Source organism: Ciona intestinalis, unplaced genomic scaffold, assembly GCF_000224145.3.
Source record: "Ciona intestinalis unplaced genomic scaffold, KH HT000032.1, whole genome shotgun sequence".
NCBI lineage: Eukaryota > Metazoa > Chordata > Ascidiacea > Phlebobranchia > Cionidae > Ciona > Ciona intestinalis.
Window position 1 is genome coordinate 50,638 of NW_004190354.1, and position 27,748 is coordinate 78,385.

The window sequence follows — 27,748 nt, forward strand, 5'->3', positions numbered from 1 at the left end:
AGAATAGAATGTTCATATACAATGTTGGGGTAATGGACCAACTCTGGTCTAAATCCCAAGTCCCATGACATGCCTTGCTGTAGGACCTCACCCATATAGAATAGAATGTGCATATACAATGTTGGGGTAATGAACCAACTCTGGCCTAAATCCCAAGTCCCATGACATGCCTTGCTGTAGGACCTCACCCATATAGAATAGAATGTGCATATACAATGTTGGGGTAATGAACCAACTCTGGCCTAAATCCCAAGTCCCATGACATGCCTTGCTGTAGGACCTCACCCATATAGAATAGAATGTTCATATACAATGTTGGGGTAATGGGCCAATTCTGGTCTTTGTCCCAGGTCCCATGGATTGCCTCACTGTAGGACCTCACCCATATAGAATAGAATGTGCATATACAATGTTGGGGTAATGGGACAACTCTGGTCTTTGCCCAATTGTGATTTTAAGGTTGTTTACATATTAATTTCAATACATTAAATTAGTTAAAATCCAGTTTTCTACAATTAACATTTAAAACATTTTATTTTATGAAATATTATGTTTTGTGTTCCACAATATAACCGCTTTATGACCTAAGTGAAAATAATTGTTAGATGACAATACAGGCCTATGATGTCATAGAGCATTGTGTAGTACACGCGTGTCATAATGATTGCAACATATGCGCTTAGTCATAATGGTTCATTGTTTAACGCTCAATCGAGTTTCGAGATTAGAAGCAGTTTCGGTTTTGTCCATTCTATGTTTCAACATTATAATTGTATTTTACATTATGATTTGATTGTTTATACCATTCAACATTATGATTGTAATTATCCGTAACACAAATCACGATTTTATAGAAGCAGTAGGCTATTAATAATGTTAACATATGTAAATACCGAGTGAAACCACATATTCTATAAATATAACAAGGAAAAATAATTTCATGGTTTGAAGCAGTTTCAGTTTTGTCCCTGCTTGTTTCAATATGTTGTAAATATATTTAACACGTAATGACTTAATTCACGTTTATACACAACGAAAGCTATTTATATTTAAGTAAGTGAATGCCATTTAAGTAAAAGCATGTTTTCTATATAAAACAAGACGAAAATAACTTGATTTTCCATTGCTAAGTAGTGTATATATACAATCGAAAACACATATTAAGTCAACACTGGATAATATGCCAACTGTGGTCTAAATCCCATGTGACGTAGGACCTCACCTATTCAGTAACACACTCGCATGCAAAAGATTTGCTTTGTATATATAGTAGGGTGGGGGAGATGGGACACTTTTTCATTCTATTTTCTTGGCCCATTCGGTAGCAAACAAAGAACATTCAAAGAATTATAAAACCGTATCCTCACGACTTCCATAGACTGTTGTTAATTGTTTAAAACACGATCAGAATATCTAAATATTATGTGTTAAAAGTGTCCCATCTTACCCCACCCCACTATATATAAAACAAGACAAAATGACTGGTTTTTTCCAATTAGTAGTACATACAATTGAAACAGTGTTATGGATAGTAGGCCAACTGTGCCCTAAATCCAAGTTTTTAGGCGTGCTTTAATATAGTCGGGACCTTAACAATAATATAATTATTAAATCAATATCAACCAGCTGTTAAAACACTTATTTCCTGCTATTGTAATATCGCCTGGTTCTTTGAAATATCCCAACGTTTTATGTTGGTTGTTGTTATATTAAATGTGATTATTTTGTATAAAATAGAACCTACTATGGTTTTGGGTTATAGGCCAACTCTGGCCTAAATCCCAGGTCCCATGACATGCCTCACTGTAGGACCTCACCCATATAGAATAGAATGTGTATATTATACAATGTTGGGGTAATGGGCCAACTCTGACCTAAATCCCAGGTCCCATGACATGCCTCACTGTAGGACCTCACCCATATAGAATAGAATGTGCATATACATTGTTGGGGTAATGGGCCAACTCTGGCCTAAATCCCAGGTCCCATGACATGCCTCACTGTAGGACCTCACCCATATAGAATAGAATGTGCATATACAATGTTGGGGTAATGGGCAAACTCTGGCCTAAATCCCAGGTCCCATGGCATGCCTCACTGTAGGACCTCACCCATATAGAATAGAAACAGCACTGGCAAAACTAGGCACAATTTAACATAGATAGTCCTGTCTACATAAACTCACAATAACCTTAATAATAACCATATATGTTAACAGAATAAATTTTATTACTATTTTATTACTTAGTCCATCTGGTTGCACTTTCTGGGGCAAGAAACCTTGGAGTCGTAAGAAGAAGATTCTGTGGCAGCTTGGTTTGTTGGTTGGCGCACCCCTTGGTATAGGGTTGGTGGCTGGGTTGGCCATCCCTGCCATTATCATTGGGATGCCTGTGTGGGTGGCTAGGAGGGTGAGTAAGAATGTGTTGTAAGGCTTGCATTTATATTTATTGGCCGGGTGTCTGTCTGTGTGTACACCAACAAAAAACTTGTAGAAGGATAAATGTAAAGTTAAAATGTGATGAATTCTGTATAGATACTTAACAGCAATTGCTCCAACTCAGTGGTCACAAATGGCTTGTCTAAATGGTCAACCATACAACTTAACAAAAAGACCATTACTCACAAAGTTACATAATTACATTTGTGGTAACTCGTAAGCTGGCACGAGGTGTGTACAGAACAATTGTTTTACAACATACAGCAAAAACTGTTGGCATCATCAGTGCTTGTAAAAGACTGAGTAGACTTGGTGAAACATCTGCTATAGTATAATGAGTATAAGTCTATACACCTCATGCCAGCTTACAAGTTACATGTAACTTTGTGGGTGATTGTTTTTCTGTATAGTATAATGAATCTATACTAACACATGATGAATACATTATCAGTGCTTATAAAACACTGAGTAGACTTGGTGAAACATCTGCTGTAGTATAATGAGTCTATACTTTGTTGTGTGCATGTTGTATACATCGCCAGTGCTTGTATCAACTTTGCATATATTACAGATAATAGCTCAGTTTGAGAATCGTGAGGTCTCAAAATACAAGCGGAACATATTAGTTGCGTTATGCGCGACAGGAACCTTTATTATTTCACCTGCAGTTGCAGCTCTTGCTGTTGGTGAGTTGTTGTTGTTGTTGTAATATTTACTTCTGTTGTTTTATTCTCAACACTTTGCCATAATTAGACTACAAGGAACAAGAAATGTATTATTAGTAATGCAATATACTTATATATAAGAGCAAGGAAAGATCTCCCATCCATTACTATTAAAGCCCTTGTCACCTACCTTAGGGGAAGTGGTGGCACCCTGTATATTGGACTAATGGGCAATCTGGCCAAAATTCCATGTCCCCTGGCGTGCCTACACATGAGACCTTACTGCAGATTAGAAAAGGCTATGCTTAACTTTGGCCTAAATTACAGCCTTCCAAGCCTAATGGCGTGCCTCGGACTTTACCCTAACAGAACCTAATACGATTTGCTGGCTTTGATTTTAGATAAATTAAGTTTAACATAAATTCCCAGGCATCGGCATCCCTGTTATGTTGGTTTACGTTTACGGAGTCGTCCCGTTCTCATTATGTCGGTCGGGTAGTTACGGACTCCCTGGGCAGAACAATTCAAACGTACCCTCTTTACCAGCGGGGTTCCCCTTTGACCTGGGGCCTCCTGGGGTCCAACCAGAGGTCACCCCCACCGACGACAACCCCAACTTTCACGGGGCTGATGGGTCACTTAATGGTGGGTTTATAACTTGGTTTGTTTTGTATTAAAGTTGGTTTAAATGGGGATATACCATGCACCATGCGAGGATTAGATTGTGGTTTATTTTTGTTACTATTATTATGGTAGGGTGGGGAAGATGGAACAACATGCATATGTACTTAGGGTCCAAAAATACTTTCTTTAAAATAAATAGAAATCTCCAAATTAAAACAAAAATAAATTTAAATAAATAGTTTCAAAATTTAAAGGTGCACCCTTAAATCCCAGGTGCTCTCTAATACAACATAATCAATAAGCTTCTTATAATCTAAATCTAATCCAACATTGTGGGTCAACCAACTTAAAACAATGCATCTGATTGACAGCTAGGCTGTTGTTGCTACAAAGTATATTGTATTTAAAACTGCTCGTTTGTTGTGGGTAAAATATTCAAAATATCCACAAATTAATATTAGCACAAATAACGAAGCCTGAATTTGGTTTTAACATTCTCCTATAACCATAGATATGTCAGCACCAGATCAGGGTTCGGTTCACTGAATTTATTGTAGCCACTTACATATTCACAACATATGACCACAATGGTAAAAGCGAAGTGTATTGACCTAATAATGAGCCTCAAATTTCTTCTGGGCTAGGGACTACTACTACACTGTGTCTGACTATTTATACAAGTCTTGCAAATAATAAACACTGAAACAGCTCCATTAGAGCAAGATTAACAGCAGTCAAATCTATTTAAAAGCTAGCATCTTCGAACTAGTTTTAAAAGTTTGGCAAAGCGATTGCGATGCTTACATTTGTTTTGTAATACCCCTATCTCCTTGGTGTATTAAAAGCTTGGTCTCTAATAAACAGGTTACAAGTTACCACGTATGTAACTTATTTATCCTCGCATGGCGGGGCAACGACTGTCATTATAACACAGGTGTTCATACACCCTGTGCCCGCTTACAAGTTGCCACGTATGTAACTTATTTATCCTCGCTTGGCGGGGCAACGACAGTCAGCATAACACGGGTGTTCTGTTTCATTCACCTCCTGCTCGCTTACAAGTTACCACGTATGTAACTTATTTATCCTCACATGGCGGGGCAACGACAGTCGTTATAACACGGGTGTTCTACCAAACAATAACGCTTACACCTCCTTTACAGCACGATTAGCTGCCATCAACCCCAGCATTGGAGAAGCAAGCGTGGGTGGGATTACTATGGGTAGTTTGAATACATCGCATGGTAGTAACATGGATAAAGTGGGAAGGGTGGACCATGATGGGGCGAGTACTGTAGCTATGGCAGGTAAGCATTGGTGTGGCGACTATTCAGGGGTGTTGGGGTCGGCTTGTGCCCCGAATAATGTTGCTTATATTATTTTAAAACATAGTTGTGTTATTGTTGTTATTAAAGCATTGTAAAAAATTCGGGCTAGCATTGGGGGTTAGCATACCTATCACGTTTTGAAGTTTCGGCAAAATCTGTTACGCTTTTGGATGTAGTTAGGCGGCTAAAACTATTTCGAAATATGATTGTGTTTCTGCTGTTATTATAGTGCTGTAGAAATGTCTTATTGTCGCCATTTTTCCATTTATTTGACCTTTAATTGTTAGACACAATCACAATAACATGTTTTCTAATGTCTAGCTTAGGATCAATTGTCATTAAATACATAACAAACAAAACCAAATACTTTACTATGTTATATACAAAATACAATGTGCTGTATAGCAGTAATTTTGTCAAGCCAGAATTGTCCCATTACCTAGCACCGTATTATACATATATTAATATTCTGGTTAATTTTACAGTTGTTGTGCCTTGTCGCAACATAACAACATCAACCTATTAATACCTTCTATTATTATTCATAGAGGCGCTACAATGCACCCCAGGGGAATTTATATGCAGAATATAGGAACAAATTTACTCGCTCTGTGTAACATACTGTTTGGCTTGTATGGGGTATAATGTGGCAATTAGAGTTGTCATGCCTACCTGCTGTATACTGTCTTGCCCACTATATATGCTGTATAGTAGTAAAGTTACCTCATATGCTCATAACACCATTAACTTATTACACCATCATCCCAGGTACGAGCATCACTGGTAGTATCTCTGGGTTGAGTGGAACAGCTTGTACTTTGAGCACAAACAGGTGAGAAGAATGTTGATACTGCATAGATAGATACAAACATGGGGGTTTGATGTTGATAAAAGTATACATATGGGGGACGGGGGTTTTTTTCAGGGTTGAAAAAATGGGAGACTGCATTGATAGCAACATACTTCGGCTCTGCTTGTTTGTATAGCCCAGGGGTTCCCAAACTTATTTTATCGCGGGCCAATATGTGAAATCATAATTATGCGTCGGGCAAGGTTTTCCTTGCTATATTGCCGACGCGACTTGTATTGGCCAAAATTTAAATCTCTTTTATGGAGTAAAACTGAGGTGTTAAAAGTTTAGTTAAAACATTATATCATTCCTGTTTTTAAAACTAACCTGCCACCCCATGAACCCCTAATGTTACACCTATGTTCATACCCAGCCATCCCCAAATCAACCTTTAACTGAAGTGTAACAGAGTATTTATAGAAGGCTCCGTACCAATCTCTATTTTAGATATTGTGTCCCACATTACACTTATGGTTCCATTGTTATGTTTAAACAGAGAAACTCAGGAAACGGATCAACAATCTACCCATACACAAACATCTGTTGGGTCTGCTCATAATTTCACAGCAGTTCAAGTAAGATATAGATACCTTGTTACTAGGGTAGTGTGGGTATGTGTGAATTACTATTTATATCCTCGTGGATTGGAACGTAGGCAACTAACATGGGCATACAGAATATACATATACCTGGAATCAAATATAATACCCTATGCTAAGTCACTATACATGCTTACCCTATGGCCTATACCACTTGTTTGGGCATGTATATAGTAACGGTGCTAATAACGCACAAATTAAATGTAATGACTTAAGCATATGGTCTGAAAAACACCCTGATTTTCCAAAATATTAGCGACTATTGATGGGAACTTTAGTGTATGGACAAGTTACACCACCATAGAATAAAATATTCATTATATTTTTATATACACAAGTATTCACATATTGTATTCCTTACCCAGGTCCACATGAATGATTCTGTGTCCGAGAAAAGTTCACAAAGTGTTGCCTCGTCCAACTTGGTATCGGAGACCAAGACCTCACATTATGGGAAACCCATCGGTGCAAAGAGGAAAACCAAGCATGCTAAACGTAAGTGTGATTCATAGTGGCTATTATGATGTCATAGTTCATCATAAATATGCATTGTCATGCAGTGTATGAAAAAATTTTCAGTGTTAGTTGTGCTACTAATTTGCAAAAACTTTTTAAATAACAGTCTGACGACCATTTTACGATTGCATTATAACATAATACACCAAGTGATACTAATTTTGCAGAAAATATATTTTAGTGTCCAACTAATCCTGTACCAAAGATATATTTCACCAATAACCAACATCATTGGTCTTATATTTAAATAGAACTTCTATTTTTATCCAAATAGCTAGGAACTGGCAAAACCTATAAATAAATAGTCTGCTCTCATTATGTTACAGCCAAAATAAATACAATCAAACCCTAACATTCCAGGTTCCAGCAGTTCATCCAACAAACACCCCGTAGTTACCCCAACATGTGATGAAGCTCGTGGTGTCCCTCTGGTGGAGGAAGCGGTGCAACAACACCCACCACAAGGTGGTAGCAACGCACTAACCCAAACAAATGTGCTCACTATTGTAAACGAATGTGAAACGGTGGGTTTTATTGACACTTTATAAAACTTGGATATTCCAGTATATTTTTATGGTTATAACAGTTTGCAACAGCATAACCCAGAGGTAATGGGTTCAAGGTTCGTCGCTGCTACTATTGGGTGTATGTGTCCCTGGGCAAAACACTAGATGACAATTGCTTCAACCCAGTGGTTATTAATAGGTGTATAAAACAGAACGCCTGTGTTATAACGATTGTCGTTGCCACGCCATGTGAGGATAAATAAGTTACATACATCAATTTAGTCAATATACTTTATTTAACACAACAATAATTTTCCAGATCCCTCCCAAGTCCAACGAAGGTAGTATCAGTAGTTGTAACAGCAACAGTGCTCTCTTGTGCCACACAGTGGATGAAAACAAGGACACCCAAGTATAGCTTGGTGGTGAGTATTGCGCAATAATTGACTTTATTGCGCAATACCCCTCAACATGCTCTTTCTTATGCAAACCTTGTTTGTAGCAGAAGTGTTGGCACAGTACTACTAGTAAAACTAGATAATTTATGTAAGATAACAATTTTTGAACTTTTTGCCAATATTTCAAACGTGTATATTATTTCTTTGCCTTCTGCGTATTGTGTATAAAACGTTCTTCTGTTTTTGTCCTTTATTTAAAAACATCTTAGAGGTACGACACCCGTAGACCTGGCTTTTGCTGGGTTGGTTAGGCGTTTATTTATTTCCTTCCGATTAAATGAGATTACTGTTATGCCCCTGATTTAAATAAACTTCATTGGAAATTATGTGTGTTTGTTTTATGCTCCTCATGCTCACTGTCGAGTTATAACATGGGTGTCTTCTTATACACCAGACACACATGGTGTATTCATACACCTCATGCTCACTGTCGAGTTATAACATGGGTGTCTTCTTATACACCAGACACACATGGTGTATTCATACACCTAATGCTCGCTGTCAAATTGAGCGACGTGTATTTTATTTGTGAAGAACACAGCAGCAAAATAATAAATGTTTTGAAGATGTGAAGACTCCCCCAATAAATATGCGTATTTATATGATTTCTATGCTAAATTTAAAATTTGCTTTTCATCATGACGTTGCAGATTTTGCAGCGAAATTACAAAGATGATTATGACGTATAAGAAGGTTCCACGGTAAAAAGATGACGTGCTATCACATGTTTTATGCGTATATAAGTGCAGCAAAAGTTGTAGCAATGTAATAGGCATGGTAGTAGCATGAAGGTGCTTGGTGAAAAATCTGTAGTGTTAAACGACAAAAGCGAGTAGACGAGCAAATTTTTACTAACGATCTGTCGATCTATCGGCAAATATTACCCACGTAAGTAAAACCGTCTGCAATTAGTTTCAGTTGAAAGTAAATATCCCGTATTAAATGCAACTCCGTAATCTAATTTTCAGTACAGGTAAAAATCCTTTCTGACGTCATTAGACAATATACCGGTGCCGTGGCAGAATAGTTTGCATGTTTATAAAGCCAGGGGGAACGGGTTCAAGGCTCGATATTGCTATTATGGGCGTAGAAATAAGTTACATTCATTCTTACGTAAGAGGTTCTTTACCAATGCATAAAACATTAATGTTTATAATGCAGATCATCAGTATTTAAAATACTAATAATATAAACATGGTTGCCCCCATTGAGTTTTTACCTAATGAGTATGGCTATGTTATACTGTGTGTGTTCTATGCTATGTTTGTCACCATCCACCTTGGTATAAATGTTGGTAAAGCAAGGAAGAAGTACAACGTACCCTACCCTAACATGTACAGTGAAAAGGAGAATATCTTTAACTGCATTCAACGTGCACATCAGAATACACTGGAGCAATTACCCACGTTCCTTGTTTGCTTGCTGATGGTGGGGGTTGCTTACCCAAAGTACGCAGCTATTTGCGGCGCGGTGTATGTTACGTCAAGGTATAATTACGCGTGGGGTTACTACACGGGGGATCCTAAGAAGAGATTGAACGGCGAATATGGGGTTGCTGGCTTCCTTGGTTTAATGGTAGGGTTATTGTACGTTGGCATCAAACAACTTGGGTGCTGTGACATGTATCTGCCATTTTAAACACTTGTAAGAACCAAGGACATTTCAAAAATTATTCAGACTGGCAATCAAATTGTATCAATGCTTTCACCTTTTAATACTTTGGAATTAATCTTGTTTGAAAGAATATTTTAGTGTGCCAGAAAAGTCAATATTTACTTTCCATTAGGTGGCGCTATATTTTTATATTTGTCATTTTGGGGTGCAGCCAAAAACAACACAACATAAAAGTTACTAAAAGTGAAAATCTTCAATAAGAACATTGAATAAGAATGTCCGTCAGTAGTTGTGAAGCAATTTTTAGAAGAACTAATTTTGTAGCTGTAGTTTCACTAATACTTCATGCTTATCCAGCGAAAGTTTCAGGATTTTAATTTCTTTACATTTTGAGCACACCGTGTTTTGTCCAATTTCATTTCAGTTTTTATTTTTGCAAAAATAGCACATTTTGTAATTCTAATACAGTGATACTGTATCTCTATTAACCAAACCGAATTTCTTTACTGATGCCACGGCAATGTTTCTGTATGTATTGTAATAATGAGTGGGCATCTCCAAATTTAATGTGGAGCAAAAACAATTTATTTCGCTATTTTCGCATTTAATAATCTGCAACTTAAATTGAAAAAAAAAACTTTTAAATTAATGTTTAAACTACTGTTATGCGAAATATGAATTGTATTAATATTATCAGGGTGTTAGTTTCGTATCGCTTGCAAATTGAAACATCTGTATAAGGTTTAGGAACATTACTTTATAAGTTATCGTAACATAGAAATTGGTATTACATTGTATTTGACTAATTGTTCAACTAACCATGCTGTATCATTTCTGCAGGTTGATTTAGAAACACTCAAACATGGCCCCAATAGATTTTCTACCTAATGACTATGGTTATGTTATTTTATGCATCGTATATTCAATTATTATGAATATTTATCTCACCATGCAAGTTGGAAATGCACGGAAGAAGTTTAAAGTGTCGTACCCTGATATGTATTCCAAGGATAGCAACTTATTCAACTGCATTCAACGAGCTCACCAGAATACATTGGAACAACTTCCTCTCATCTATGTAGCTCTCGCAATAGTGGGTTGGCTTGCCCTAAATATGCAGCTATATGTGGTGCGATATACATTACATCGAGGTTCAGTTATGCTCGGGGTTACTACACTGGTGATCCTAAGAAGAGATTGAATGGTTCATACGGTTACATCGGCCAACTTGGTTTATTCCTTGGTCTGCTCTATGTTGGTTTCAAACAACTAGGATGTTGTGATGCTTACTTAGCATTCTAAGATGAAACTTTATAAACATTATTTCCCTATGTGTCTTAATTAAACAAGCCTATTACTCTATTACTCTATATCTTTTTAAACAAAATTCCTTTTTAAAATAATTTGCTATGTTTTTTATTAAAAAAAAACAATTTAGAATTCATTATTTCCTAATATGAAACCTTTGTGTCTTAATCCAGTCTCTCTATCTCTATGTTAATTATATAACCAGTCTATATATTTTGTGATTTTGTTCACATCCGGTGTTTTTTTATTGATTTGGGAACATTTTGAAGTCGTAAGCCAGGGGTTGAGAAACACTTTGAAATCGTGACTAACTATATGTATTGTTCCAACCAATATCAAGTAAGCTGCCTATTAATAATTAACATTCCAGCTTGTGCAACTTCCATGTTATATATTCACGAAGCAATCATAATGTATTGGAGCACAGCTTGTATCAGGATCACATGAAATGCTTTACAATCAAATTTTCCATATGTGGCCTCGTGTAACAACCACGTTTATACTTGAATCAAACATAATGTTATCTGGTGAAACTGGATCATTAATTTTAATGAGATCCAAAATGTATTTTCTTGTTAAATTTTCCCTAATATCCAAATTTTGTGCTGTATTCGGCTAATTCCTATAAGTTGGAAATGGAAATCTATAAAATGTCCACAATTTAAAGTATGTACAACTGTATTTGATCAATGTGATTAAAAAAGCAAAGATTTTCTTCTGTTTTTTTTCCACTTCCCAAATTAATGTTTTCTATTTTTTCTACATTTTAAAATCTTTTAAATGTCGATAATTGAACTTTAACTGATATTGTTAACGTTGAACTAATATTGGATGTTGCACTGATTCAAATATGAAGCTCTAATGAACATTTAAAACGTGGATAATTTGGTGGGTTTGTTGTCTGGCGACGTGGCACAGTAGTTGGCGCCCCTTGTCTCTGACCGAACGGTTTGGGTCTTTAGACTTTAGGGCTCAATGCTACCATTGTGGGCGTATGTATCCTTGAGCAAAACACTTAACGGCAATTGTTTCAACCCAGGGGGCACTAATGGATTGACTGAATTGTCAGCGAAGCAGAAAACAATCACCACAAAGTTACATACGTGGTAACTTGTAATGGGTAGATGTGTATTAAGCAGAAAATCCGTGTTATAACGACTGTCGTTGCCCCGCCATGCGTGGATGAATAAGTTACAATTATTCACACATATACATGTAGAAACCCCCATATACAAATACAGGTTCACGCGTTATAATTGCGACAACAACTTAATGATAACGTTGGGTTTGTTTATTATTAGTAGACAGGTTAGAACATGTACAGCAACAATAAAGAGAATTAACAGCAAAACGACAGTCTTTAAACACGTACCAACAAATATAAAAACCGTCGATTGTGAAAGAATAATTTTGTATTTCCCACGCCCAGAGAATGACGTCACTGACCTACGACATTTCTGGTTTTGGAAAATATAGTTGTTAATCTGTACGAATGCGGTAAGGAAGATCAAATAATCACCCGCAAAGTAACATACGTGGTAACTCGTACGCGGACACGAGGTGTTAAACCCGTGTGATAACGACTGCCGTTTTCCAGCCACGTGAGAAAAAAGTAAATTCATTTAAATTAATTAAACTGGCAAGAAAATTAACGACAGAAGTTGTTAAAACACTTGATGTAACTTGTCAACACTTTAACAAGCGCCTAATTAGGCTTTAGGCGATTCTATTTAAAAAGAAAGCTATACAAACCACAGCGTAATGACGTTGTCAAGTGCTGCAACAATTGCTGCGACGTTTCCCGCAAGAAAAAGGAATGTTGGCCAAGAACGTTTCCTTTTACAGCTCGAGGCGAAACAAGGAAGTGGCGAGTGGTTATTACCAGAGTTACAACGTAGTTGGAAGTCCACAGATCCAATATAGCTGTATTGCTTTTCCTGCTGTACATGTAGTATCATTGAATTGGATTGACAGTGGTTGTAAAGTAGTAGTATAAGCAGACCGTATTCAGAAGTTGTATTTATATGTTAATACTGCGTTGTAATTCAAAGTACGCGCGTTTCAACTGCATCACTAAGTCATATTAGCGAATGCATTTAAAGTACATAGTTATATAAGTGTGTATTCGTTTATTATGGCAACACTTATACAGATTTAGAATTAGACGATGCAAATCTAAAATTACAACTTTATTCCTGTATAAATAGAGGTTCAGTTTGAACTATATGCGCATAGCAATTGTACCGCTGAGTTACTTTCATTAATGAGTAGATATTGTGTATAACTTTGCAGGCGTGTATATATATAGATATATAAGCATAACGAATTGTAGAAATTCGTTCATTGACAGTTTTCGCTATCAGGCTGTGACGTAGCGAGGTTTCTAATATGAACGTAATGTATGGAGCTTCGTATTTGACGTTTTTCCAATTTACACCAAGTATAAAGGATGATATGGTAGCTCTATAAATACATTGGCCCGTAGCATGGAGTGAAATGCGCGTATTTTTCAACCATTATTCTATCATAGTTTTTGTAGCGTGGGGTAAGATGGGACACGTTTCATTTTCTTTTACTGTCCCATTTATTAGTGAACAAAGAATTTTTACAGAACTAAATAATCGTATCATTATGACTTTACAAGAGCATTGTTGATTGTTCAAAACACGATTGGAAATACGAGACATTATAATCCAACGGTATCCCATTTTACCCCGCAGTACTATATACCTAATATACGTACTGCTTTAACGTTACTGGGCGATTTAAATACGTTTAACGTATTCGTTGCATTTAAATGTGATTCAATTTAACTATATAAGAATCTACTTATACTCGCTGTACGAGCCGTCTGTTATCTATGTTTATACCTAATGACCGCCTTGTTTACGTCTGGTACAAACCAGTCAAACATAATATGTAAGTCGTGTTTGGTATCGAGCGTTCCCCTTATATGATGGATTACGTTTGGTTTGAATGTGGTATAGATTGATTCGTTCCGTCTTTTGTTTGGAAGGTTTTAAAACTGAGGATTATTGCGCGCCATGGGGATCATTAAGTGTGATGTGCTCACTGTTGAGTTAAAACATGGCTGTTAACATTGTATATGCACATTCTATTCTATATGGGTGAGGTCCTACATCGAGGCACGCCATGTGACCTGGGATTTAGGCCAGAGTTGGTCGATGGCCCATTACTGCAAAACCCAGGCCCAAGCGTGGTATGACACTTAAAAAGTAGAACCCGTGATTTTGTGACGTAGCTGAAATAGATGTAACAATCGCCATTATGTTCGTGATATGACGCATAATTGCATAGTCACCACATATAGGTGCTGCTTGTGTATTTAATGCATTTAAGTTTGTGTACAATTAAAAGCAAGAGAGAGTTTCCTGTTTACGCAAAAGAATTTTAAGCTGCAGTCGCTATATGGCTTGTTTGTGTATCTGGTAAGCTGCACCAGTTGTGCAGTGTAATAGGTAATTTTGTAACATGTTTGGCCGTAGAGTTTCATTCATGCAGAATAGAATGGCCTTATGCTTTTAAGCGGCGTTTACACTACAGCGTAGCTCGTCTCCGTGTATAAATGAATGAATTTAACTTATATATCCTCGCATGGCGGAGCAACGACAGTCGTTATAACACGCGTGTTTTGTTTTATTCACCTCGTGCCCGCTTACGAGTTTCTATGTATGTTACTTTGTGGGTGATTATTATTTTTTTTGTTAATTTTTTTTATGTGTGCCTGATGATTTGGTGACCGTTGTTTAGCTCACGTCACCGAAAACTATTTCTTTATTTGGACTTTTGAATACAAAATTCCCTAAATTGAACTTTGGACACCATATTGTGAGTATGACGTCACAGTGCTCTTAAGTCGTGCCCCTTTGTGACGTAATACTCATGAAGTAAAGTCACGTTAGGAACTAATTATAGCATGTTTGCAGAAGTGCTGCATATGTAGATACATGATGCATTAATACTGAATTGGCAGTGAGTGTAAAAGTATATCATCAGCAGATTATGTAAAGCTAGTAAAACATAAAAAGTTATATAGTAGGATGGGGGAAGATGGGACACCTTTAGCACATAATATTCAAATATCCCGATCGTGTTTTGAACAATCAACAACGGTTATAATGGGAGTCGTGAGGATACGGTTTTATAATTCTTTGAATGTTCTTTGTTTACTATCAATTGTGACCAGAAAATAGAATGAAAAGATGTCCCATCTTCCCCCACTCTGCTGTATATTTTTACGTAAATATAACAAGGACGGGGTAAAATGGTCTAAAAATGGTTTTATTATCATTTTCCGTCCAATTTGGTAGTTATTAAAGAACATTCAAAGAATTATAAAACCGTGTCCTCGACTTCCAATAGACCGTTGTTAATTGTTTAAAACACGATTAGGAAATATGGGACATTATATGCTAAGGGTACCATCTTACCCCACAGTACCACTGTGACAGTACTATATATTATTGGTTTTAATATAAACATTTTTGACCGGGAAGGGTCAGTTTAAAGTATTTTAAATCAAAAAGCAATCATTTATTTGTTCATTTTTATACATTTTTAGGACTATAATCGTTAACTTAATAAATGCCAAAGAAAAAATGAAAAAGTTTAGTTATCTCAGAAAAACCCGCGTCACAAAACGGGGTTATGACGTCACAGTTACTGTACTTTTTAAAATTTTCTTGGCTTTTTTGTTCGGGGTGATCATTGGATTTAATATCAAAGATCTGATGATTCGGACGTGCTCATCGATTGCACCAAGGAAACCTACGAGTTATGGGGTGGCGAAGTGAGTATATGTATGTTGTATATAGTTAGTTGGGGAATGCATTATGTAGGGTGGAGGAAGATGGGACCCTTTAGCACATAATAACCAAATATCCTGATCGTGTTTTAAACAATTAACAACGGTCTATGGGAGTTATTTTATAATTCATTAAATATTGTTTGTTTACTACTAAATGGGACGAGAAATAGAGTTAAAAGGTGTCCCATCTTCCCCCACCCTACTACATCTTAAGATTTTTTTAACCGAACTATCACAACTCTAAAATGGTGTCCCATTTTACCCCATGTTGCTGCCGGATGTTTTATAAGTGTGAAAGAGATATTGTTATATAGTTTATTGTTTGCTGTTAAGAGGGTTCGAGGCTTGAAGCTGCTACCGTTGTGGGCGTATGTGTTGTAACTTTGTGAGTGATTTTCGTATTAGTGTATGGCTGACAATTTCGACAACCCATTAGTGACCATTGGTTGAATCAATTGCTGTCAAGTGTCCACAGACATATACGACCCAATGGTAGCAGCTTCAAGTCTTGGACCAACATACGAGTTAACCCGTAAATAACTTCCATCTTTCCCCCAGGTTGGATCTTATGTTAAGCCCAAAATTTACGAAATTACCAGACAAGTTTTTGACAAATATTCCACCGGAAAACGCTACACTTGCTTTCACATTGAGGTAGTTGCTTTGATTGTATAAAGAGTTACTGATCTTACTCGAATTCATTTAGATGTTTTTTTCATATTCTGATTCTATCGTACTGTGGGGTAAGATAGATACCGTTAACACCCAAGTTTTATGTATTTCCTAATCATGTTTTTAAATTCTTTAAATATTCTTTGTTTACTACCAAGTGGGACGATAAAAGAGAATGAAATGTGGACCATCTTACCCCAACCTAAAAAACATTAATAATCGCAAATTTTAACGATTAACCTAATTCACAGACCGTGGAAATACGTGGCACGCTATAAGACCAACAAGTCGCAATATTTCATGACTTTTCTAGTAAAATCTGCGTCATGGCTTGCTTTAAGAAGGTTCTTTGTTCGTAAGACGTGGGGATCGGTGGACACCATTAACGGGCATCGGTAAAATATAATAGTTGTGATTGGTAATCATGGTAACTCGTATGTGGGTAAAAGGTGTATGATACAGAACACTTGTGTTATAACGACTGCTGTTGCCCCGTCATGCGAGGATAAATAAGTTACATTCCTGTATATAATTAGACGAAAAGACGATGATCATTTATTTTCCATTTATTCATCGTATAATTATTCCCTCAATGTAACCATACAACTGCCTCCACTGAGACTTGAACCGTGTACCATCTAGGTTCGGTTTAATCTTCATCGTCGGTTCCACAACAAACGAGGAACAACAGAAGCTTCTTGAACAAGAGAACGCGATGTATGGCGACATCCTGCAATCTGACGTCATAGACGATTATATCAATCTTCCGCGAAAGGTTTGTGGGGTTCTAAAATTTAAAGAAATGATAAAAGTAACTTGTTTTTCCTTGTGGACAATGACAGTCGTTATAACGCGGGTGTTCTGTTTTATACACCTTGTGCTCGCTTACGAGTTACCACGTATGTAACTTATTTAACCTCGCATGGCGGGGTAACGACAGTCGTTATAACACGGGTGTTCTGTTTCATACACCTCGTGCCCGCTTACAGGTTACCACGTATGTAACTTTGTGGGTAATTGTATTTCTGTATGTCTGAATATTTAGACAACCCATTAGTGACCACTGGGTTGGAGCAATTGCAATTCTTGCTCAAGAACACATACACCCACAATGGAAGCAACATCGAGTCTCAATTCAATGTTCTTAGTTTAACGACGCCTATAAATTCGTGTATTACGTCACACAGGTACTTTCTGCGTTTCAATGGGTGACGTATGAAGGGGGTAACATAAGTGATTATTACGTCACAACGGACGACGATTGTTCCATCAACATACCGACGTCATACGATTATTTCGTCACAAACAAAACGGAAAAACTCGAATACATCCATTGTGGATATATTTATGATAAGGACAATAAACCAGTCAGGTGACGTAATGTATTGTGACGTAATAACTTTTAATATCAAACTGCTTGTCGTAAGATGGTTCTTATTTTCATTTTATTTTATCTTTCATTTGGTAATAAACAAAGAACACCCAAGAATTATAAAACCGTATCCTCACAGCTCCCATAGGTTGTTAATTGTTTAAACACGATCAGGATATTTGTATATTATGTGCTAAAAGGTGTCCCATCTTCCCCCACTGTACTATATATACAAATATTGTATTTCTTCTATAGGAACCCTAAGTCCAAATATGGCATGCCCCCCTCAATTTACCCCTACGCCGCTTACCCCACTTTTTGTCACGGTGGTATGACTGTGATGTCATACACCATACTCCGAGATCTCTATATGACGTCACAAGTTACAAATTACGCGAACTTCCACCTGGAAGATGTTTTGATAACCGGGATATTGAGGGAAAAGTTATATAACTCGTCAAATATGGTGGTTCCTAAAGGTTACAACGGGTGGGGGGGTTCGATTAGAAGGAATGAACTCCTAGTGTGGCATATGGGGACAGCTAGGCGGCTGGACGTCGCTTTTGAGGCAAGATGGCGCCGTATTTGCTCAGGGTTAAGGATTTTGTTTGTGGATGAGACTTTGCTTGGAAAACAACCGAGCGCAGCGTGGCTAAACGCGACGTTACGCGGCGTTCCGTCGTTGCCTGGAAAAACGCTTACGGAAACGATGTTTGAGTTTGGTGGGAAGTGGAAAAAGTTGCGGAGGAGCAGAGTGGGAGTAAAGGAGGTGGTTGTGAGGACGGTGGCGGAGGAGAGGGAGAAGGAGGAGGTGGAGAAAGTGGAGTGAGAGCATTAGGAGGAATGGGATAACTGGACAGTTAAAGAGGAGGGAAGACAATGGAATGTTGGGGGAAGCTGTCAGAGCGTTAGGAGAAGAAGGACAATCGGAGGAGTGGAACATGTGGGGGCTTTTGAAGAGAAAGAAAAGAAAAGATTTCCTCTGAGGTTAATTTGAATGACAGCGCACTTGTGACATCATAAAATGAACATCATATGTGATATTATGGTATAAAAGGACAATTTTTTTTTGTGCTTTATATTTATTCTCGCTTGGCGATTCAGCATAATATACCTCGAGTCTGCGCTTATTGTTTTATATCAGATGTTAAGAAGAGAGGCAGATGAAACGTTCTAAAAATAAATTTGAAGCATATTTACCAAAACATCTATCTCTAATACGTTACAGAATGTATCTGATATATATCGTCTTACTTAAGTTCGCTATGATTTGATCTCACCAAAGACATACCGGCACACAATGGCAGCATTGAGATTTGAGTCCGTAACCCTCTGGTTTACACACAGACGCGCTAACCTTTTCGCCACTTCGACGAGTGTTTGAACGGGCTAAAACTTTCTTAATAATAATGATCGCATTCGACCAGTTAACCCCAATAGTATTATATGGCTAGGTGGGGAAGATGGGACATCTTTTTATTGTATTTTTTCGTCCCACTTGGTAGTAAACAAAGAACATTCAAAGAAATATAAAGCTGTATCCTCACAACTCCCATAGACCGTTGTTAATTGTTTAAAACTCGATCAGAATATTTCGAAATAGGAGTAACAAGCTCCCAGTGTTTCCGAGTGATTTATTTTATGGGGAGGAATAAATATGTGAAATAATAAATGTACTGGCAACACTATTGTTGCTCCAAGGCGAACCCACGTTGATTGGGAGGTGTCGTTTCAACCACAAGTCATTCCATCGTTCACTTCTAACTACGTGGCTTGTACATGAAGTTTCTACTATGGTGGGATTATAACAACATAAGTTAAGTATTGCTTTGTTATGTCAACTATATTGTATTACATCTTATACTTGTATATTACTATGTACTACTATTATACTACCAATATATTATTAATAATATTATCATAATTTAAATAGTTTTGTGTCTTGCGTTTAAATTTAATCTTTAATTGAATGATTCCGAAATCGCGCGACTGTTTTTTGTTACGTCACTGTAGAAGTTACAACGCGTCTGTTACGTCACATGAATGACATCGCGTCATTATTGCGTCGAATTCGCTCGTAATAATTACGTCATAGTTAGGTTATCGCTCGACCACACGCGCTCATAACGTCACAATGCGGTTTGTTCTACGCGTGCGTTTCGGAATTTTCCATGGGGCCCCATGCGCGTTCTACGTCGACGCAAGGCACATTACTTGTATATTCTAAATATATTTGCGCTATGAGCGCGAAGCAAGAAGATCAAAGAATTGGTAAAGTATAAATCACAATTGGCATTATTACGTACATAAGCTGTTTTCTAGAAACATCGATGATGTGACGTCACGAAGTGGTGATGACGCAACAGAAGAATCCACTTCGTAAGTTCATTGTTTCGTCACAATCTTTGTTATTTAAAATTACAATTAATTGATGTTCGATAATTTTAGAACCTGGTATGTGACGTCACAGAGGATCAAGCGGACCATGACGCAAAGATGGAATGAAGGTAATTATGACGTAACAATATAACAGACGGATATTTAACGATTATATTGTTGCAGAAAAGTCAGCGATTAAAGCTGCCGAAGAAAAGCGCAAGGTATTGTATATTATCATTGTTTATTACGAAGACCAATGTTAAACAAAAAACAAACGTTTAAAAAGGGAAAACAATAATTGTATTGATTGCTTCGAATGTGAGCGTGTTACGTCAGACTAAGTGACGTCATCTAATTTACGTTTATTTTCCAGACGAAGAACAAAGACGAAGACGCCAATATAAGGATGCCGGTTTGAGGTGTTTGTAAGCTTTAGTGTGTATAGACCTATTATAAGTGTGTATAGGTTTAGTATAGGTGTGTACGCGCGAAGAAAGAAGATCAAAGACGCCGATAAAGGATGTCGGTTTCAGGTGGTTTAGGTTTAGTGTTTAAGTATGAGTGTGTTTGTGTGTGCGTGTTAGCTGGTGCACTCTTACAGTGTTGCCAGCTATTTTTTTGCTGGATCTAATGTTGCCAGCTATGTCCCCAAGCACTTTTCAGTGCTTCTACATGTCTTTGAAATAAATGCAAAGGAATTGTTGCAACAATCTTACTTGATAAAGATTAGCATCTACTGTAGTGTTCATTCCTTCCGAGTGTTTTACCTGTCGGGACTTGAATCTTACAGCGGTTTTGTATTGTCTCGGTTTGCTTTGCGAGAACTCTGTTTTGGTACACATATACTCGAGTAATATCAACGCGCAGTAAAATATACAAACCAATAATTTTAATTCCCTTTGTTAATACTTTATTCATTTAAAATTTAATATATAAAGTCCCCACATCATTAAAGTTAAATTTAATTTAACACAACATCGCGTATGGCATAATTGGGACGATGGCCACGTCACAATTACGCTTTACGTCGATGCGGTGGGTCAGCAACGTCATGACCCTGCGTTCGGTGCGGTTACGTCACGGTCGGTTTAGTTACGTTACAGCTGCGGGTTTGTTACGTGGACGTCGCCGCTTAGCGGTATACGTAACAGCCACAGTATGTCGTAACGGTCGATGCGGTGCGTAACAGCCGGACGATATTATATTGTGTGAAGATACGACGAGAGTATCGCGGTACCAAGATGTTTTCTTAATAAGCGGTCGGGTGATCCAGGGCCGTTGTTGGCTTTAACACCTTGCAGCAGGTGGGCGCTTGGTGGCGTGCGCACTGCGGGGCTTTTCTGTAAGATTTTGTATCTTTTCGTTTGTTGATGTTTCGATGATCATGTTGCGCTTCTTATATGCTTGTTGGTGTGATTGTTTATTGTTGCGCTGTATTATTTTTGTCAATATGGTTTCTTTTCCTTGCTATGGGTAAGGTCTATCCAGCAAGGGTTTCTCACCAGAGTAGAAACCCACTACCATTGGCTGGGGGCTTGTCGTGCCGTAGTGGCTTTTCACCAACGCCAGCCACATAAATTATGAAGGTATTTTAATCTTGTTTTTATTTTGCAGAACGAATATTTACAAATTCTTTTATTTTATTTATGTTTACATCTGCGTTGTATTTTGCGCAATTCCAAAATAAACTGAAATTTCCTCTCATTGCTGATGACTGCTACGTCACTAACTTGTTACATCACCAACTTCTCTCGTAGGTGACGTCATACCATTATGACGTCGGACAATATTTACCAAAATAGATAATTTAAGCATACAGAGTACGTTGAAAAAGTAGTCCTGTCAATTGTTGCAATCCATGTACCGTCAAATACGAATAAACAATAAAGATATACTTTGTTCAAATGATGTGCAACATACCTAACACTGGCAGAGTCGTCCTTATAATCGAGGCTCAATATTCCAGATGGACAATTTGGATTAGACCCCACGAGGCTTAGAGTAAGGTCCATCTACTAAGGGAGAACTGGGGATAAATGGATGCGCCAGACAAATACATTACAAATATCGCTATGAACGACAAGAGTACATATACGTGCACTGTATGTTTCTGTATCATATAGGTCATTTATATTGGTGGTGGTCTGATAAAATTAGAAAATCTTCAAAGTTAAGGGGTGGGTAAAAGCTGCATCTCTGCGACATCTAGCGGTTGTTGGTTATTGATTTGTTTCGAGCGAAATATTTGTTGGTAAATTATATTTAAACGGTTTATTTTCACAATCAAGCTATGCAATGTGTGTCTCAGACTAAATCAGTAATACACTGGTATTTAAAATTCTCCAAAAATGCTTTAACGTATTTCTATTCTATTCTGTATGGGTGAGGTCTGTAAGGACCTGGGATTTAGGCCAGACTTGGCCCATTACCCCAACACCCTTGTATGTCCGGAAGTGACGTGCTCGCGGTAGTGAAGTTCTTGTTATCATGTTCCGACTCCAGTGTTCCGACCAAGTCCCGTTTTCTGTCCCGATTCTTGACCCGTATATATAGGACTTCATCTGCGGACTATTTCTGCGAACTCGTTCTCACACGATTCGCGAACATCATTCGAGAACTACACTCGTACTCACAACGTCACAACCGGACGCACTTCCACAGAAGGTTTATCCTCGTCTGGGCAGCGAGTCACCACATATATGCAACTTTGTGGGTAATTGTTTGTTTTTTCCTGTGTATGACTGTAATTTAGACAACCCATAAGTGACCGCTGGGTTGGAGCAATGTCCGTTAAGTGTCTTGCCCAAGGACACATACGCCGATCAGTGTTACTACCGCCGTCGAGCATCGAACCGGGGGCTCTTCGGTTCTCGATGCAGGCGCCACTGAGTTCTCGATGCAGTCGCCACTGAGCCACGGCGCCGGACTTTTAACGTATTTACTCCTCCCTAAATTAATTTCTTTTGTACTATGTCTATGTTAAAATGGTGTTATGCTTACGTAATGGTTTCGACGATGACGTAGCAATTTATAATTAAATGTTTATTACGTCATGTTCAATTTATTGTGTTGTGAATTGAACACTGTGTATGCGCTTGGTGTGTTTGTATTATTATGTTGGACAGTTGTGGGTTTTATAACAAACAGTTTATTCTAAATTAATTAAAACAACGAAGAGAAGGGAATTAGAAACAATATTGGTTAAAACACGATACGTTGTTTGTGCGTTAGGTTGGTTACTGGACTCACAGTTGCTTTATTACTGCACATTAGATCCTGAACCACTTGGTTGCATATGTAATGCTAGAGAAAAAAGCAATAAACCACTCAATTGCATACGTGGTAACTTGTAAATGGGTACAAGGACCAAGGTGTATGAAACAGAACACCCGTGTTATAACGACTGTCGGTTATTACATCATTTATTTTCTAGGTACCGGTTCCAAATAATGAAATTAGGCCAATAACCCAAATTAAAATAAAACAGTATCCAAGTCAATCAACCAAGTAATCAACCAAATGGCAAAACAAACCCCATTAACATGCAGTGGACACACAAGACCTGTGGTGGATCTATCGTTCAGCAACAAAACTGAGGATGGATATTTTTTAATCAGCGCTTGTAAAGGTTGGATTTTTTTGTGTTTTTATCAATTTTTGTCAGTGTATATAAAAAGTATTACGTGTTGTTTAAAGACCAAGTAAGGTTCAAGGCTAGATGCTGCTACAATTGTGGGCGTATATATGTGGCAAGGCACTTAACGGCAATTGCTCCAACTCAGTGTTCATTTTATTGGTTGTTTTAACCATAATTACAATGTATTCAAAAATACCAACATATCTGAAATGCATGGCATCAATTTTTATTTTAAGACAAGTAAAAACATAATGTCAGCATATCACCAATGTTAATAAACCCCACTCCTACAGACGGCAAACCGATGTTACGTCAGGGTGAAACAGGAGATTGGATCGGAACCTTCCTCGGCCACAAGGGGGCAGTATGGGCAGCTACATTAAACCACAATGCATTGCGTGCGGCGACGGGGGCAGCAGACTTCTCAGCGTGAGTCTCATTGTTCAATATTACCCTTTTAGTTATTTTACTCTGAAATATTGAATTTTGTAACTACCACAAATACAGCACCTATCTTTTCCAATAGCAGGGAGCTCTTTAGACCATATCCCATGTTATTGCCTTTAATTTGTTACTATTAAGCTTTACAAATATTGTTTACAAACTGTAAGACCTCACCCACATAGAATATAAATAACATTGATGGTTTATTTGATTGACAGGAACTTATGGGATGCAGTGAAAGGCGACGTAATCACATCGTACCCGCACAAACATATCGTGAAAGCCGTCGCGTTCTCTCCCGATTGCACACGGTTGCTTACAGGGGGACAGGAGAAGATCATTCGCTCGTTTCTGATTGAAAAACCAGATGCGGGTTTGTATGTGTTGGTACCTTGGGTGTTGGGGTAATGGGCTGACTTTGTCCTATATATCCGGGGTCTCAGTTTGCCTCACCCTAAAAAAAACATAATCTAACTGGCACGAGGTTAAAGTAAAACATAAGAATCGTGTTATAACGACTGTCATTGCCCACGAGGACTGCCATTGCCCATTTATCCAAACCAAACACTCATATTATAACAACAGTCAATAAACCTCCGTTAAACCTGGTTAGATCCCGACATCATTGGATCACACGAGGGCGCTATTAAGAAAGTTATCTGGGGCGACGATGGACGAACGATGATCACTGCAGCTGATGATAAATCTATCAGGTGACTGTTGTGGTATATGATATCTATGTTACTCGTACATATAAATACGCTCGTCAACCTGGTTCGTTTTCTTCCCTGGGTAAATTGGTGCAAACTCTGATCCTAGGTCTTTCAACAAGAACAATGCCTCACCCATGTAGAGTAGAATAAAATATAAAAATAACAAATTATAACCCCACAAACCAGAAGTAAGGCCCGTACAGACAAATACTCACTACACAGCGTCTCATTCGGATACCAGTGGTTTTGTGCTCAAGTGTGGTCATTGATGTAACTTACAATTACATTCCTTAGAAAATGGGATCCGAACTCTAAAAACGAAGTCCAGCGATTTGACCTCGAGTCAGCAATCATGGATATAGAGTTGAGTAAAGAAGGTGACATAATGTTGGTCACGCGAAGTAAATCAATTGCTATATATGATACTAAACTGTAAGTTGGTCTGTATTGGTGCATAGGTGTTATTATCTGTTGTCTATACTGTGTTTGGCTGAATAGGGTCATATTGTCTGTTGTGTATTATTTGATGGCCATTATTAATTATTAGAGTATTATTATCACTTAGAGTATAATGGATTTTTGAGCCCCAGGCAATATTTTCTGTAAGCTTTGCAAAGTCTGTTAACGCTGGTTATTGGGGAAATATATCATTGGTGCAACATCAGTTGGACTTAGTTTGTTTGCTTCGTATTTGTAGCGTTTGGGGTTTGAATAAAATAATTCAATAATTGGCAAAAATGGTGAAAAAATATCTACTGTTGGTGGATTTTAAAGCATTTTAAAAAGGTTTGACGCTTGTAAATGGGTCTTTTGCTTTGTTTGTTTGTTGTTGTATTTAAATATTCAATGTAACATTATGACATCATTGTAAGTAACATTATGACATCACAGGTTCACAAAGCTCCGAGAGTTTACAATGCCGACTAATGCTTACTCAGCAAGTTTACACCCGGACAAAAAGTTCATCGTAGCTGGGGGGGAAGATTTTAAACTTTATAAATTTGATTTCCAAACTCTGGAGGAATTGGGTAAGTGGGGGTTGGTTTTGAAACTAACATGTGTTTTACTTGCACTGCATACAACATATACATTACATAGTTACATACTTCTATTTTATTTTATCAACAGCATTAACAAAACTTCTTTAACATTTGTTCAGGCACGGTTTATCATATAAAAAGATCAGATATTATTTTATCAACTTTGAATATAATTTTATTAACTAAATATAATTTTATCAGCTTTATTTGCGACAAATCAGCTTAAAAAAGTGCATTAAATTAGTAGCAAGATTGGGGCAGGTTGAGTGAACTGATTATAAAAATCCCATTGGGTAACACCTGGTTATTCCCCACATCATACTATGTCTTCCTGATATGTATATGTCAGTTATACTTGTTGTTTTCCCTTAGATTCATACAAAAGTCATTTCGGTCCCGTCCATATCGTTCGTTTCTCACCCGATGGTGAATTATTTGCGAGTGGTAGTGAAGATGGGACAGTTAGGTTGTGGCAAACTAATGTGGGGACCAATTATGGATTGTGGAGGTGTGGAAGTGGTAAGTGGGGTGCCGGGTGTTTATTATGGTATTATATATTCTATATGAATGCATGGTGTGTTAGGTATAGTAAGGTGGGGAAAGATGGGACACCTTTTTATTTGATTTTCTTTTCCCATTTGGTAGTAAACAAAATATTCAAAGAATTATTAAACCTTATCCTCACGACTCCCATAGACCGTTGTTAATTGTTTAAAACACGATCAAGATGTTTAGATATTTTGTTCTAAAGGTGTCCCATCGTCCCCCACCCTACTATATATATTGTTTCAATAAAAAGATTAAATGCTTGACTGCTAGACGATTAAAATGGGGCATTTGTTACAGCGTCTGAAATATAGGCCATTAGAAGTTAGCTCATTACCGAGACTATTATATAAGTATGAATGCCATGTAACTACTGTGGTTGCCCAGCAACAAAGTTCAAATTAGTTACATTTATTTAAACAAGGGATTTATAATTATCTTTCTAGAAAAATAAGAATCATTCCAGGATAAGTAACGTATATTAAATATGATAACAAATGTTTATGTTGTTTCTATGTCCAGGTGAGGATGACACACCTATCGCCACTTGAGGGGACAGAGAGCAATTTTTTCGACACAAAAAAAGTGAAAATCATGAATTTTGTTTCAACCACCACGCATGGCCGGGCAACAGATTTTATTTACTAATCAAAATGTTGTTTGTGACGTTATAAAGTTCATGCTTCTGTTACGAAATAGACGCCGCGTGTGACGTCAAAGACGATGATATTGTGGCAATATATTTGGTATTGTGACGTAATAATGGTGTTTGTTTGAAACAATAGAAGATAAATTATCCGCGGTTTCTATGAGTTTGTGACGAAACAATGCCGTTTGTTTGAATCGATTGTCTCTGATAAACAATCCTCTGTTCGGTCACACTACACTGTGACGAAACAATGGATTAAAAATTTTATAGCATTGTTACGTCACAAACCATCAGGAAAGATTGTAGAATTTAGTCGCGAGATGTTATTATGATGTCACAATGAGCCACGTGTTAGTTCAGTGACGCAACAACAGATATGTGACGTAATAATGCCGGTTGTGGTTCACCAAGTTAAACTTTCGATTCCCGGTTGTCATTATGACGAAACAGACAGGTTGTGGTCGAATAAACGTCGTGTGTGACGTCACAATCGACCTCTTTGTTACGAAACAATACTTGGAAGACAATTTTCTTGTTTGAAAGTTTCTAGAATATTTAGA

General features: G+C 37.5%; 4 protein-coding genes and 1 long non-coding RNA gene across 5 annotated transcripts in view; all 5 read left to right on the top strand.

The window, feature by feature from the left end:
• The window catches only part of zf(ring/c6hc)-1 (Zn-finger (RING/cysteine-rich C6HC)-1), a gene marked incomplete in the record, with an annotated part of 17,960 nt that extends 9,648 nt beyond the window's left edge, over positions 1-8,312 (top strand). The window contains 9 exon segments of the mRNA XM_009863746.1: positions 2,249-2,411; positions 3,012-3,126; positions 3,535-3,750; positions 4,893-5,036; positions 5,826-5,889; positions 6,404-6,482; positions 6,872-7,001; positions 7,383-7,546; positions 7,848-8,312. Coding sequence (XP_009862048.1) covers positions 2,249-2,411; positions 3,012-3,126; positions 3,535-3,750; positions 4,893-5,036; positions 5,826-5,889; positions 6,404-6,482; positions 6,872-7,001; positions 7,383-7,546; positions 7,848-7,946 — 1,174 coding nt within the window.
• An 868-nt stretch (positions 8,313-9,180) lies between these two features.
• LOC100177036 (microsomal glutathione S-transferase 3-like) lies at positions 9,181-10,902 on the top strand. The gene is made up of 2 exons (XM_009863871.1): positions 9,181-9,561; positions 10,615-10,902. The coding sequence occupies exons 1-2, from the start codon at positions 9,181-9,183 to the stop codon at positions 10,900-10,902; spliced, it is 669 nt and encodes a 222-aa protein (XP_009862173.1).
• Positions 10,903-15,474: 4,572 nt separating this feature from the next.
• On the top strand, positions 15,475-18,910 carry LOC101242093 (beta-1,3-galactosyltransferase 5-like). The gene is made up of 6 exons (XM_004226923.4): positions 15,475-15,718; positions 16,295-16,390; positions 16,660-16,803; positions 17,051-17,183; positions 17,596-17,780; positions 18,036-18,910. Exons 1-6 carry the CDS (start codon positions 15,528-15,530, stop codon positions 18,607-18,609), a joined length of 1,323 nt encoding a protein of 440 aa, XP_004226971.2. The 5' UTR covers positions 15,475-15,527; the 3' UTR covers positions 18,610-18,910.
• Positions 18,911-20,221: 1,311 nt separating this feature from the next.
• On the top strand, positions 20,222-21,402 carry LOC113474904. Its single transcript, XR_003396625.1, has 3 exons — positions 20,222-20,287; positions 20,343-20,380; positions 20,533-21,402. It is a non-coding gene; the product is annotated as an uncharacterized LOC113474904 (long non-coding RNA).
• A 2,191-nt stretch (positions 21,403-23,593) lies between these two features.
• On the top strand, positions 23,594-27,299 carry LOC100176230 (serine-threonine kinase receptor-associated protein). The gene is made up of 8 exons (XM_002120878.5): positions 23,594-23,787; positions 24,090-24,225; positions 24,459-24,613; positions 24,854-24,953; positions 25,248-25,385; positions 25,845-25,981; positions 26,366-26,512; positions 27,062-27,299. Exons 1-8 carry the CDS (start codon positions 23,679-23,681, stop codon positions 27,088-27,090), a joined length of 951 nt encoding a protein of 316 aa, XP_002120914.1. The 5' UTR covers positions 23,594-23,678; the 3' UTR covers positions 27,091-27,299.
• The last annotated feature ends 449 nt before the right edge of the window (positions 27,300-27,748 follow it).

Coding starts and splice junctions, on each gene's coding strand:
- LOC100177036 (XM_009863871.1), top strand. CDS start 9,181: ATGGTTGCCCCCATTGAGTTTTTACCTAATGAGTATGGCTATGTTATA. Junction 9,562..10,614: donor CTGGCTTCCTTGGTTTAATG/GTAGGGTTATTG, acceptor TTCCAAGGATAG/CAACTTATTCAACTGCATTC.
- LOC101242093 (XM_004226923.4), top strand. CDS start 15,528: ATGAAAAAGTTTAGTTATCTCAGAAAAACCCGCGTCACAAAACGGGGT. Junction 15,719..16,294: donor ACGAGTTATGGGGTGGCGAA/GTGAGTATATGT, acceptor TCTTTCCCCCAG/GTTGGATCTTATGTTAAGCC. Junction 17,781..18,035: donor AAGGACAATAAACCAGTCAG/GTGACGTAATGT, acceptor TTTCTTCTATAG/GAACCCTAAGTCCAAATATG.
- LOC100176230 (XM_002120878.5), top strand. CDS start 23,679: ATGGCAAAACAAACCCCATTAACATGCAGTGGACACACAAGACCTGTG. Junction 24,226..24,458: donor GGGGCAGCAGACTTCTCAGC/GTGAGTCTCATT, acceptor TTTGATTGACAG/GAACTTATGGGATGCAGTGA. Junction 24,954..25,247: donor GCTGATGATAAATCTATCAG/GTGACTGTTGTG, acceptor TACATTCCTTAG/AAAATGGGATCCGAACTCTA.